The sequence below is a fragment of the Nicotiana tabacum genome, chromosome 10, assembly GCF_000715075.1.
Source record: "Nicotiana tabacum cultivar K326 chromosome 10, ASM71507v2, whole genome shotgun sequence".
NCBI lineage: Eukaryota > Viridiplantae > Streptophyta > Magnoliopsida > Solanales > Solanaceae > Nicotiana > Nicotiana tabacum.
In genome coordinates this window covers 4,660,882-4,673,989 of record NC_134089.1, presented here as the reverse complement: position 1 = coordinate 4,673,989, position 13,108 = coordinate 4,660,882, and the positions used below count along the sequence as shown (strand labels likewise).

At 34.6% G+C, this 13,108-nt stretch overlaps 1 protein-coding gene across 1 annotated transcript; it reads right to left on the bottom strand.

Moving 5' to 3' along the window:
• Positions 1 to 4,072: 4,072 nt before the first annotated feature.
• LOC107767727 (fructose-bisphosphate aldolase 6, cytosolic) lies at positions 4,073 to 6,279 on the bottom strand. The gene is made up of 3 exons (XM_016586812.2): positions 6,072 to 6,279; positions 5,187 to 5,414; positions 4,073 to 5,072 (listed from the first exon to the last, which is right to left on the bottom strand). The coding sequence occupies exons 1-3, from the start codon at positions 6,097 to 6,099 to the stop codon at positions 4,252 to 4,254; spliced, it is 1,077 nt and encodes a 358-aa protein (XP_016442298.2). The 5' UTR covers positions 6,100 to 6,279; the 3' UTR covers positions 4,073 to 4,251.
• Positions 6,280 to 13,108: the final 6,829 nt, after the last annotated feature.

Genomic DNA, 13,108 nt, shown 5'->3' with positions numbered 1-13,108 from the left:
TATGTGGGATACACTTAAAATACTAGCTCAAGGAATGAATATGCCATGGATAATTGTTGGAGATTTTAATGCAATGTTATAACCACAAGATAGATTATATGGGAATCCAGTACAATATAGGGAGATCAAGGATTTCAATGACTGTATTCATGAGTTACTGCTCAATGAAGTAAGATGGACTGGTGATTACTACACCTGGACTAATAAACAGCAAAGTAATGAGAGAATTTGTAGCAAACTGGATAGGGCTTTTGGTAACCATGAATGGATATTGGAATGGGGTCATATTGTGATGGAATATGATGTGCCACTAATCTCAGATCATAATCCAATAGTGCTTGCTTTATAGACAAATCTGAGGGATATCAAAGTTCCATTCAGGTTCTTCAACACTTGGGCTGATCATAACAAGTTTCAGGATATAGTGAAGCAAGTATGGCAACAAAAGTTTTCAAATTGGAAGATGAAAGATATATGGATGAAACTGAAAGCACTAAAATCATTATTCAAGCATCTGATTAATGAGGAGTTTAGAAACATTACACAGAGAATAAACAAAGCAAGAAATGAATTAGTGATGATCCAGAAACAACTGACTTCAAAATGGTCAGATGATTTATTGGAACAGGAAAGGACTACAATGTAGAACCTGGAAAAATGGTCCATGATAGAGGAGAACATCATAAAATAGAAATCAAGAGCTAAATGGATCCAATTAGGGGATTCAAATAAAAAGTATTTCTCAGTTGTGGTTAAGGAGAGGAGTCATAGAAAAACCATTAAGGAGGTCACATCACTAGAATGAAGGAATCTTACAGAGCCAAAAGAAATATAAGAGGAGACTGTGAAATTCTATAAATCCTTGATGGGATCTTCTGCAAAAGAACTACCAGCCATTAACAAGATGAATATGAAGGGAGGACCAACACTGACACATCAGCAGAAACTAGCCTTAATAGCTCCAGTTACTGAAGAGGAAATCCAAAAAGGCCTTGAGTCCATAAGTGAAGATAAAGCTCCTGGGATAGGTGGTTATAATGCTACCTTCTTCAGAAAAGCATGGGGTACCATTAAAGAAGAGGTGTGTGAAGCAGTAAAAGAGTTTTTCAGCACTGGGAAGATGTACAATGCCATCAACTATACAGTTATCACATTGCTGCAAAAAAATGACAAGCCCAAAATAGTAAAGGAGTATAGACCAATAGCTTGTTGCACTGTTATGTATAAACTGATCTCAAAGGTTATAGCAGCAAGGATTCAAACAGTCATTGCCTCTATAATTAGTGAGTCACAAGCAGGATTCATACCAGGGAGGAAGATTGGAGACAACATTATTTTAGCACATGAACTTGTGAAAGCGTATACAATAAAACATGTGTCACCAAGATGCATGATCAAGATAGACCTATAAAAAGCTTATGATTCAGTGGAGTGGATATATCTGGAACAAGTCTTGGTGGAGTTAGGATTTCCTAATCAGTTCATCAGTTAGATCCTAGAATGCATGAAAATAGTCAGTTATACTATTCTGATAAATGGAGAGCCTTCAGTACCTTTCAATGCTGCTAAAGGTCATAGACAAAGAGATCATATGTCTTCATTTCTATTTGTTATAGTAATGGAGTATTTAAGTAGGAGTCTAAAGGAATTACCAAAGAAGGCAAAATTTCATTATCATCCCATATGGTCAAAGCTAGCAATCACACATTTATGTTTTGCTGATGATATATTACTATTTGCTAGAGGTGACTTATCATCAGTAGTTACTATGCAACATTGTTTCAATCAGTTCTCAGCAGCTTCAAGCCTCAAAGCAAACTTGGGTAAGAGTTTAATTTATTTTGGAGGTGTGAACAGAGGAGATAAAGATAGAATTGTACAGGAATTGGGATTGATTGAAAGTGACCACCCTTTTTAATATCTAGGGGTTCCATTATCAACTAAGAAGTTATCTCTGGTGCAATGGCAACCACTTATTGAAAAGATAGTGCCAAGGATATCAGCATGGACAGCAAAGAAGTTATCTTATGGAGGAAGAGTACAACTGGTACAAATTGTCCTATTTGGAGTCCAAGCATACTGGGCTCAGCTCTTTCTACTGCCTGACAAAGTTTTGAAAACCATTGATGCTTACTATCGTAGCTATGTATGGTCTGGTTGCAACATCATCAGTAATAAATCTTTAGTATCATGGGAAAGAGTATGTGCTCCAAAGAGTGTTGGTAGCTTGGGCTTGGCTAATTTACAGAAGTGGAATAAAGCTGCTATAGCAAAGAGCTTTTGGGATCTTACTCAGAAGCAAGACAAGTTATGGATAAAGTGGATTAATGCATATTACACTAAAGGCCAAGCAATAGAAACAATGACAATTCCACAACAAGCATGTTGGATGACTAGAAAGATCATGGAAGCCAGAACAATTTTTGAAGGAATGCACTGGAGATTCAAGAAAGGAAAGAGCATTACAAGACAGATATATGTCCAGCTGATAGGTGAGGATACAAGAGTACCATGGAAAGGCATGATGTTTAACAATGCAGCCCGACCTAAAGCAAAGTTTACAAAATGGGGTTTGGTAATGGATACACAATGTGTCATGTGCAGAAATGCAGAGGAAACTCATGAGCATCTATTTTTGGAATGTGTCCTGGCTAAAGAAGTATGGCACAGAGTGAACCAATGGGCACAAGGCAAACCAATGATTGCAAGAAGTTGGCAGCAGTATCAACTGAGATTATTAAAGAGCTAAAGGGAAGAATCAAACTGCACAGATATTCAAGATGATATATACAGAATTTGTTCATAGTATTTGGATAGAGAGAAATCAGAAATATGAGAATATTTGAGAAAATGTATTAAAATAGTGAATCAATAGCTAGAGAAATTGCTTGTATTTGTAGTATGAGAGCATCAGCAAAAACTAGAGAAATAGTCTATACTTGTAGACTCTAGTAGCTATAGAGGATGATCAGAAAGTTTTAGCTAACTGTGTTAGTTAGCTATTGTTTTGTAAAGCTTCTTTTGGTGATAAATAAAATATTTAGTTGCCAAAAAAAGAAAAAGTTATCCCCAAAATGGGAAATCACTATTTTGGGACCAAATAGATACTCCTAGCTTATTCAATTAGTTTAATGATCCACTTGATTAGACCTACTCTCCTTTTTCTCCTGTCCGAGCCTCCCAAGAAAAGGAGTTAAACTCTAATTTGGTACCACCTTTGGTCTAATATTATCTGCATTTTTTGGTTCGTAAGAGGTTCAACTCAAGCTTTTTACTATCTTCAGTCCATAATCTGTCTTCTAAAGTTTTTGCATATTCTATGAAATAAGATATCCAGAAAATGTATCACTCGGGCCTTTGGAGAGCTATGACCATCTATTGGTGTGAAGTACACAAATAGCCTTTAAAGTGGGTGATCTTGTATTTGAAGTCTTCGGACAAAACTTCAAGTTTAACAAATCTTTCTCACAAGCAATACTTTTAGCTTTTGACCTTTAAATTCTTCCAATAGGACAAACGAGATCATAAATTAAAAACCGTCTCAAACGAGATCATAAATTAAAAACCGTCTCAAAAAATATCCTATTTCTACAATTTTTTGCATCTCTTCTCTCATTGGATAATTTTCACAAACACCAACAAAACAAAAAAGCATTACTTAGAAAAGCAGTTTTAACTCGTGCCCATATACCTACCCCACAAAGGATCACATGACAGACTAAGTTGTCACTCTCGCCATTTGGAACCGGTCAAATGTAAGCAGCAGATAAGGGACCACAACTTGAAAAAAAAGGGTTAGGTAGCAAACAACCCCACATGTTGAAAGGTGTATAGATCCATTTCACATACCAACAATTTTTTCCTAGGGACCAAATAATCAGGTTTAGTTTTCTGAATATACTGATATTACTTGCTATCTATGCTTCTTCCATCCACACTTGTACGATTACACTGAGCTAGGCTGTTGTTGACAAATTTTCAGGTTTACTGCAGCTATACAAAACTAACCGTTGGGATAACAGAGGCAAAATATTGATTCAATAAACCAACCACAAAAAATGAGACCATTCAATGTCACAACGCCAATATTGTTTGTTATTAAACCAATCCGCTGCCATACATCAGATAGAAAAAACAGAAAGAAAGCCTTACACATTATGTCCATTAAAACAGACACTTTTGTAATTCCATACTGCCATCTCGTTTTCAAAACGGAAATCACAAAAAGGGAGAGAAACCAAAAAACTTGTTCTAGTACTTGTAGTCCTTGACATGAAGGCTCTCAGAAGCACCCTCACTCAAGTTGGTAGCACCAGCATACTTTCCGAGTGTAGCCTCGGAGTTGGCCTTGCATCTGGTAAGGAATGCAGCTTGCGCCTTCTGTACATTCTCCTCCTTTCCGGCCCAAGCCTTGAGGGTGCTCTGCTGAAGAGCACGTCCAAAGGAGAATGAAAGCGACCATGGCTTCTTGGTTTGGAGCTTGTTCATGGCGTTCAGGTTGACGGTGGCCTCCTCTTCACTTTGACCACCAGACAAGAACACCACAGCGGGAACAGCAGCCGGCATTGTGCGCTGCAAGGCACGGATGGTGTACTCAGCAATCACCTCTGGTGCAACCTTGGCTGCTTCAGAACCAGGAGTGACCATGTTAGGCTTCAACAAGGTACCCTCGAGGAGTACATGGTGGTCATTGAGAGCCTTGTAGCAAGCAGCAAGAACACGCTCGGTAACATCAGCGCACTTGTTAATGTCATGGGATCCATCAACGAGGATCTCAGGCTCAACAATGGGTACAAGACCATTTTGTTGGCAGATAATGGCATATCTTGCTAGGCCATTGGCGTTCTCATTGATCGCAAGCTGAGAAGGCTCATTGGCACCGATCTTGAGCACGGCACGCCATTTGGCAAACCTAGCACCAGCCTCGTAGTACTTTTGGCATCGCTCTGCAAGGCCGTCAAGACCTTGGGTGGTGGTCTCACCGTTGGTTCCTGGGAGCTCAACGGTACCCTTGTCAACCTTAATTCCGGGGAGAACTCCACCCTCCTTCAAGACATCGACGAAAGGCTTGCCTGCCAATATCAGAACGTTAGCATACCGCAATCTAAGACTGTTTAATGCACTTAACAATCACGCAAAATAGAGATCAGTGCTAACAACAAATTAAATACTACTACGAAGCATACCAGAAGCGGTCTTCTGGTAGAGTGTTTCCTCAAACAAGATAACACCGCTGAGATACTGAACAGCACCAGGGGTGGTGAAGAGCAACTCACGGAGAGCCCTCCTGTTTGATTCGACATTCTCGACGTTGATGCTCGAGAAACGCTTCCCAATTGTGCCAGTGGATTCATCAGCAGCAAGGATACCCTTTCCAGGGGTTCCAATGTATGCAGCATTAGCAATAAGCTCATCTGCACATATTCACCATTTTATTACCTCTAACCAACTACTAAAACATAATCAATAACACCCAAATTGACTACATCATATTAATACAAGATATAATCAACAGGATAAGCATTCAGATTCTAAGCCTAACTATCAAAAGTTAGATCTGGAAACTACAAAATAAAATAAAAAATAAAAAAATCTAGGCATGTTACAAAGAAATTTGAGATGCAAAAAAATTAAACTGAAATCGAAACAGACTACAACTGATTAAAACAAGCGAAATCAGATCCAGTCCATAAACCATTTGAAAAAAATAACATGCAACAGAAAAACAGAATTCAGACATTATTCCACAAATAGATAATTAATGATTAAACAATAAACGAGGCAAATGAGAACGATTTCAATAAGAGACTGAAAACAAATATAAATATAAAGATCTAATAGTCCATTTCACAGATCCAAGTATTCAAGTGGGACCATGAAATTGAGAAAATAACATAAAGACGTATTCTTTCGTATCCAACAAACAAGATCTGGACCAAAATCTAATCTAAAGTCAAGATCTAAATTCCAGATCAATAAAAACACGAGATCTATCAAATTAAACAAAAAAACTTGGGATCGATAAAAGCTAGATTCAAATAAAACAACCATAGAACAAGTCAGAAATTTACCTGCGTACTTTCCCTTGTAGCAAGACATGATGAATAGGCGACTGGAGAAAGAAACGAGACAAAAGGGAGAAGTTGTGTTTATACAACTGAGAGAGAGAATAGAATGAGGAAATGAGAGTGAGGGGTTAGGTTTTTATAGTACGGCCACAGGGTTGGTGGGTTACAATATCATCGTTGTTATCGCTACTTCGCGACCCCTTCTGCACGCAACCAGCGGTTTCCCCCGCTTTGACACTTTTACCCTCAACACTTCTTTCTCGTAATTACCGGGTAACCGGTGCGAGCCGTGAAAACAGTTTTTACTTTCTAATGATTATATTATCATGGACTATTTATGTAAATGCAAAATACTTTGTACACCGAACTGTTCTTCTACTTTTTTCTCGTAATTTTCAGGCTTGTGGACAATATTTAGCTGAAGTTCGAGAAAAAAAAAGAGAACCATAAAAAAAAGGTTGAAGTTGAAAAATATATTTAGAAAAATTAAAATTCTATGTTTATCTGAATTTTATTTGGCCAAGAATATTAAAATTCAGTATGTGAAAATTATTATTTTTGCCTAAACTATTTATTAAACTAATTTTTTTATATTTCTTGTGACCTATATGTTACAAGTTTGAGTCGTAAAAGAAATTATACATGCTTGTACTATAGTAGGTTGCCTATATTACATCCTTTGGGATGTGTCCCTTCCCCGATCCTGTGTGAATGTGGATATTTTGTACATCGAGTTGTCTTTTTTTCAAACTAATTTTTCGACTCTTTTCTATTTCAAATAGAAGTCGAAATGATTGACCAGATGTTAAAATAAATGTGATTATGAATAGTGTTTCAGAATGAAGCTGGAGTAATGAATAATATGTATGGATAAGTACTCTCGAATCACTTGCAATAAATAGTAATTATAAGTAACAATTACTATAATAAATGTTAACGAGTTATCAAAAAAGCATTTGATGTATTATAAATGATTAAATGATACTAAGAGAGCAAAATTAAAGTTGTTATATATTATAAACTTTTCTATTAGTCCATTTATTTAAAAATTTTATCAATCCTCCAAAAAAAGAAAATGTTATGGCAGATATTCATTCTTGAATCAGTGTTAGTAATAAATGTTTTGAGTTCAAACTTTTGTATTATTTATTTTAGATGATTAAATTTAAGATTGATTTTGTCATACTACTGAGTCTTTTTCATTCTTGTCAAAATTAAATTATGGCTAACTTTACTTTTAAAGTCAAACTTGTTCTCTATTATTCATGACACAAAATAAAAAGAAGCATTGTTTGGTATCCCCTCTTCCAAGAAAAGGCAAAGTAAGTAATTAATGACAAAATTAAGAGGTAATACCTAGATTATTACACAAATTGCACAATTAAGCGAGAAAAAGGGGAGGTCAAAACAATGGGCAAGAAAAGGAGGGGCAGAGCACGAGACAAATGGCTAGTGTTTTGAATGAAAACAACTTAAACCCACAAAAATCTTGTGAGGAGGGGAGCAACTTTTGGCAAAATATTAGTACTTTAATTGGGAGAAATTCAAAAATAACCAGATGTATAACTGGTCGTTCAAAAATAACTCAGTTTCAAAAGTAATTGAAATTTAGCCACTTTTTATGTAAAGATAAATCTGAACGAAAACTCTGTTCAAAACCCGGAAAATACGCCAGTATATTATACTGGAGTTCCAGCATAAGTATGTTGGAACTCCAGCATAATATGATGGAGTTCCAGCATAAGTACACTAGAACTCCAGCATAATATACTGGAGTTCCAGCAAGTATAATTGTCCAGTATAATATACTGGAGTTTGGAGCACCGGTGCTCCAGTCTCCAGTATATTATACTGGAGTCAGCAAAGTATACCGGTCCAGCATAATATGCTGGAGTTCATACACAGGTGCACCGAACTCCAGTATATTATGCTGGACCGGTCTCTGTTGCAGCAAAATAGTGGCTATTTTTTATTGACTTCATAAACGCTGGCTATTTTTGAATGATCATCCGAAAATTAGTTATAACGTGCTATTTTTACACTTTAATTAGTACTTAGTATAAGATTTGTGGATTTGATGGTAAGTAGAAAACCAAGAGCTACACCTAAAACTGCGGGTTAGATCACTTCTATTTTAAATGACTTTAGGACTAAGTCATTACAAATCTTACATTGATAAAGGGAAAGATTGTCGGAAGAGTTCAACATTTTACACCAACAGAGTAAAAACAAATTATGCTATAAGTATAATTTAATATACGTCAAACCTTTTTATAACGGTCATCATCTATAACAATACTTTACATAACAACTTAGTTTTCTTTGGAATCAATTCTTATATTACGTTATATTATAATATACAGTCAAACATCTCTATAACAATCTAGATTGTTCTGATATTTTTTATTGCTATAGTAAAATATTGTTATAAGAATATATTATAACATAACATAAAAATTGATTAAAAAAAACTAAGTCGTTACAATGACGTGTTGTTATAGATGATGGATGTTATAGAGAGATCTCTATAACAACATTTTGCTATAGCAACCAAAATATATCGCAACAAACAACATTATTATAGAGAGATATGACTGTATCATAAGTTCATAACGAAGATTACTATATTATAAGCAATTAGTTGTTAGTGCAAATAATTTAATCTGCTAGTAGAAAGAACTATACAGTCGGTGCACATAATGTACTTAAAAACAATAAGGTGAATGTCAAATTCTATTTAAGCTATATAATATAGTAGAAAGAACTATACAGTATCACTCGATCGCTATTTTAAAGTTTTGAATAAATTATTTAAGCTTTTTTAACCGACGCAGCTTCTTTCAATGTCAAATTCTATCTATACATTATTATAAATAGAATTCCATTTAAGGTGAATATCTATATTTTAGAGAGATCTTAGAGTTTGTTACTTGGCGGCTAAGCTACTTTTCCCTATGAATAGAGAAGTTTTATTCCATTGTAATTTATCTCAAGACCAATAAGAATTCGCTATCCCTACTTTTCTCTGCAATATTCTTCTTCTTCTTCTTTTATTATTCATAACACGTTATCAGCACGAGACTCTAACAAATTGAGTAGAAGCTTTGGGATTGAGCATAATGATTGTCAATTGTTCCAAGAACTTCCTTCATGATTAAATTCTGGATTTAATGTAAGTATTTTACTTTATTTTTCTCTTTTAAATTCTTGACATTTTATAATTTGATTATAAATACAAGCAAAGACGATAAATTTTGATTGTAACTCTAATGGAGTTTGAAAGAAATTATAACCACCCAAAATGGTAACATTTTTATGTCTTGTCATGATCAAATTCATGTATGATTGCGGGCAAAGAATTGAAAACTCGTCCCATTGAATTTGCTCCATTCTCATTTCCTAAGATAATGTGATAGCAGTATGTGATAAGTCTGAAAGAAGATAAAATTACTACTATGAATGTATCAATGGATATGGACGTGGCAATAGACGAAATTATAATCATCATCATTGTGGTAATGAGAACAATAAGGATTCTCAAAATAATCCTTCACTCTGTGAAAGTAATATTTGTCATCAATTTGATATGAGATTTCGTAAAGCACATATACATGACTATGCTTCAATCATGATGTAAATGTAATAACATGTGATTTATGAATACATATTAATTTCTGGAAGAATATGAATGTGCTAGTGGTAATGAATCTACCACACTCACCTCTAGAAGGAGGTTTGAGTGGAAATAAGAAAATAATTTCATTATTATGGCATGAATGATCACTGGTCACATACCTATTGTACGCCAAAATATTTTGGCAATGTGATTATTAAAGGACAACAGTGATGGAAGAAACATATCTTGCATATAATTTTGACCATTACCATAATGGTATAACAATCTCTTTAAAGAGATATTCATCTAATGGATGTTGATGAATATGTGGTAGTACATAATTAATTGAGAACTCTCCAAGAGCCAATTATACTATTTTGGAGAAACACAATTGATTACCAATAAGGTATTGTGTTGTAGTAAGTCTCAAAGAAACTATTTAGTTTCCAAGTATACGCGAAAGCAGTTGATTATATTGAGACTATTAATATCTTCTATTACTACAATTTGTAGTGGGGTAATATATATGTGAAAAGTTACTCGCTTTATTCTCCGATTTGTACTACATAAATAAAAGAATACCACAATAAAGTGGATATTTATTGATGTAAAAACTCATATCATAATAAACTTGGAGTTTATTGATAATTGCGCACGTCATGATATAAACCTGAACTTTATCAATATTGATAATTTATCCAATTGGCATAACCAGTTTAGCCATATCAATTTAAGCATGACGTACAAAAATAAAAGAGAATTCACATGGGTAAATATTAAAGAACTAGAAAGTTCTTTATGAATTTTCTTATGTTGCTTGTTCTCATTATTAATAGACCATTAAAATTTGGATTGAATCCCATGATTACTGGAAATATCAAAGGTGAATATGGCTCATTCACATGTCATGTATATTACATAAGATGCATTTATGAGATGGTTACATGTGCGATTATTATTAACCCGCAACCTGGTGTTTACGAGATAACTTGCTCAATAATTTGATTTAGAGCATAATTTCCAAATTTTTTATGCAAGACAGTTCATCTTGATAAGTTTGTTTACATCACAGATAGTTTAGCAAAATAATTTATTGAGTGCCTCCATTTAATAGCTAAACAATTGCTTATGATAATAAAGTTATCTATATCAATTTGATATACGTTATATACCAAAGTATATTATTTTCTCCCATCACAAGTGGTTCAGGATCAGGAACCAAATAATTCCATCTTATTATTATTGATGTGCGGGGTATATTTTGATTAATACCATAACGCACAAAGATAGGTTCTCAAAGTTGAGAAAAACAAGTTAGTTTTCTAACATGAAGGGGAGATATGATAAACAGTTTTCGATATCTTATTTGTCTAGCATGACATGAAAACTCGATATGCATCTAAAGCCTATATATATGGCTTATATGACTTAACTTATATGACAATCCTTTAAAGGATTTAAATCGCTTGAAGCATATACAATTCTTGGTCCTGAAGTACCATATGATAAGTGTAACTTATGCACATATGTATCTTGCTATAACTATAAGCATGATAATGTGATAGCGGAAATTTTTACCTCTATGGAGATATTGAAAAGGTTATTCCACGACATTATATGAAGAGATTACATATATACAAGAATGGTGATTTCAAGTTGCAACATATTCATTCAAGTGATAATATGGCTGATTTGTTCACCAAATCTCTACCGATGTCAACCTTCAAGAAGCTAGTGTACAAGATTGGGATGCGAAGGCTCAAAGATGTAAATTGATGCTCTCATCATGGGGATTTAATACGCGTTGTACTCTTTTTTCTTTATAAGGTTTTGTCCCACTGGGTTTTTCTTGCAAGGTTTTTAACGAGGCAACCAAAAGGCGTATTGTTAGATATGTGTACTCTTTTTCCTTCTCTAGAATTTTTTTTCCCACTAGATTTTATTTTAGTTAAGGTTTCAACGAGGCACATTATCTGTTGAATAGACATTCAAGGGGGAGTGGTATAAATAGAATTCTATTTAAGGTGAATGTCTATATTTTAGAGAGATCTTAGGGTTTGTTACTTGGTGGCTAAGCTACTTTTTCCTATAAATAGAGGGGTTCTATTCCATTGTAATTCATCTCAAGATCAATAAAAATTCACTCTCCCTTTTCTCTGCAATATTCTTCTTCTTCTTTTATTGTTCATAACATACATAAATTTCTGTATAGTTTGTTGAAAAGAAATCTCCAATGATCCAAATGTTCCATCATGATACAATTATAGAAATGTTTCACTATAATAATGTGGGGTTTATCTCATTGGTTGACACTAGTTGGCAATCGGCTTGTGCCTATTTTTGCCTATAAATTTACTTTGGCACAAAAGCTTGGCGGAAGATTTTACTTAGAGCCAAAGTATGCAAAGATGTAGAGGAGAATTAAAATTCTCCTATAGCACACATGGAGCCCAATGTTATTTTCTCCTATAAAGGAGGAGCTTTCTCACTTCTTCGGATACACCAACAAAGAGATAAAGAAAGAGTGAGGCATCACAGACAGGATATAAAAAATAGTTGGTGAGAAAATAGAGAGTGATCGATATTATCGTGAGGTGAGAATATCAAAAGAGGGTTATTTCTTTTGAGTGTTATAGTAGTCTTCGAGTATTTTACTCGGGCCTGCAAAGTATAAAATTCCTTGCTATGGTGATATCAGTTGCTCCTCTCGGGAGCGTGATGTTTTTTCTTATTCAGAAGGGTTTTCCACATAAAAATCTTGGTGTCATTGTCACTCTTTTATTCTTTGTTGATTACCGTATCTTGGTGCTACATTATTATTCCGTTGTTATTACCGTGAATATTATTTTCTGTGGGAGATTTATTGCTAACAACTAGTATCAGAGCACAGGTTCTGCTCGTTCACAGAAATACTATTCACTATTAGTAATACTATACTCGGTGAAAGAAAAAATATCTGGAGTGAAGTACGAGGTAGCAAAATTCAAATAGCGGTCTCTCAACATGGCAAAGAAGGATAAGGGATCTGCTCATCCAACAAATACTACACAAGGTACTAGATGCTGATACCAAAAAGCCTGATACCATGAAAGCTGAGGATTGGGCTGACTTGGATGAAAAGGGTGCTAGTGCAATCAGGTTGCACTTATCAGATGATATGGTAAATAACATCATTGATGAAGATACCATATGTGGACAAGGTTGGAAAGCCTATACATGTCCAAAATACTAACAAATAAATTGTACATGAAGAAGCAGCTATACGCCCTACACATGGGTGAAAGTATCAATTTTTTTATCACATTTAAATGTGTTTAACAGACTAATCACACAGCTCGATAACCTTGGAGTAAAAATCGAGAAAGAAGATAAAGCCATCTTGCTCTTGAACTGGTTGCCATCTTCGTGCGATAAATTGGCAACA

What these genes read in the sequence shown, in the direction of transcription:
- LOC107767727 (XM_016586812.2), bottom strand. Translation starts at nt 6,099, where the DNA reads ATGTCTTGCTACAAGGGAAAGTACGCAG. An exon ending in CTACAAGGGAAAGTACGCAG is followed by an intron (nt 5,415 to 6,071) that starts GTAAATTTCTGA and finishes GAATATGTGCAG; the next exon opens with ATGAGCTTATTGCTAATGCT. An exon ending in CTACCAGAAGACCGCTTCTG is followed by an intron (nt 5,073 to 5,186) that starts GTATGCTTCGTA and finishes TGATATTGGCAG; the next exon opens with GCAAGCCTTTCGTCGATGTC.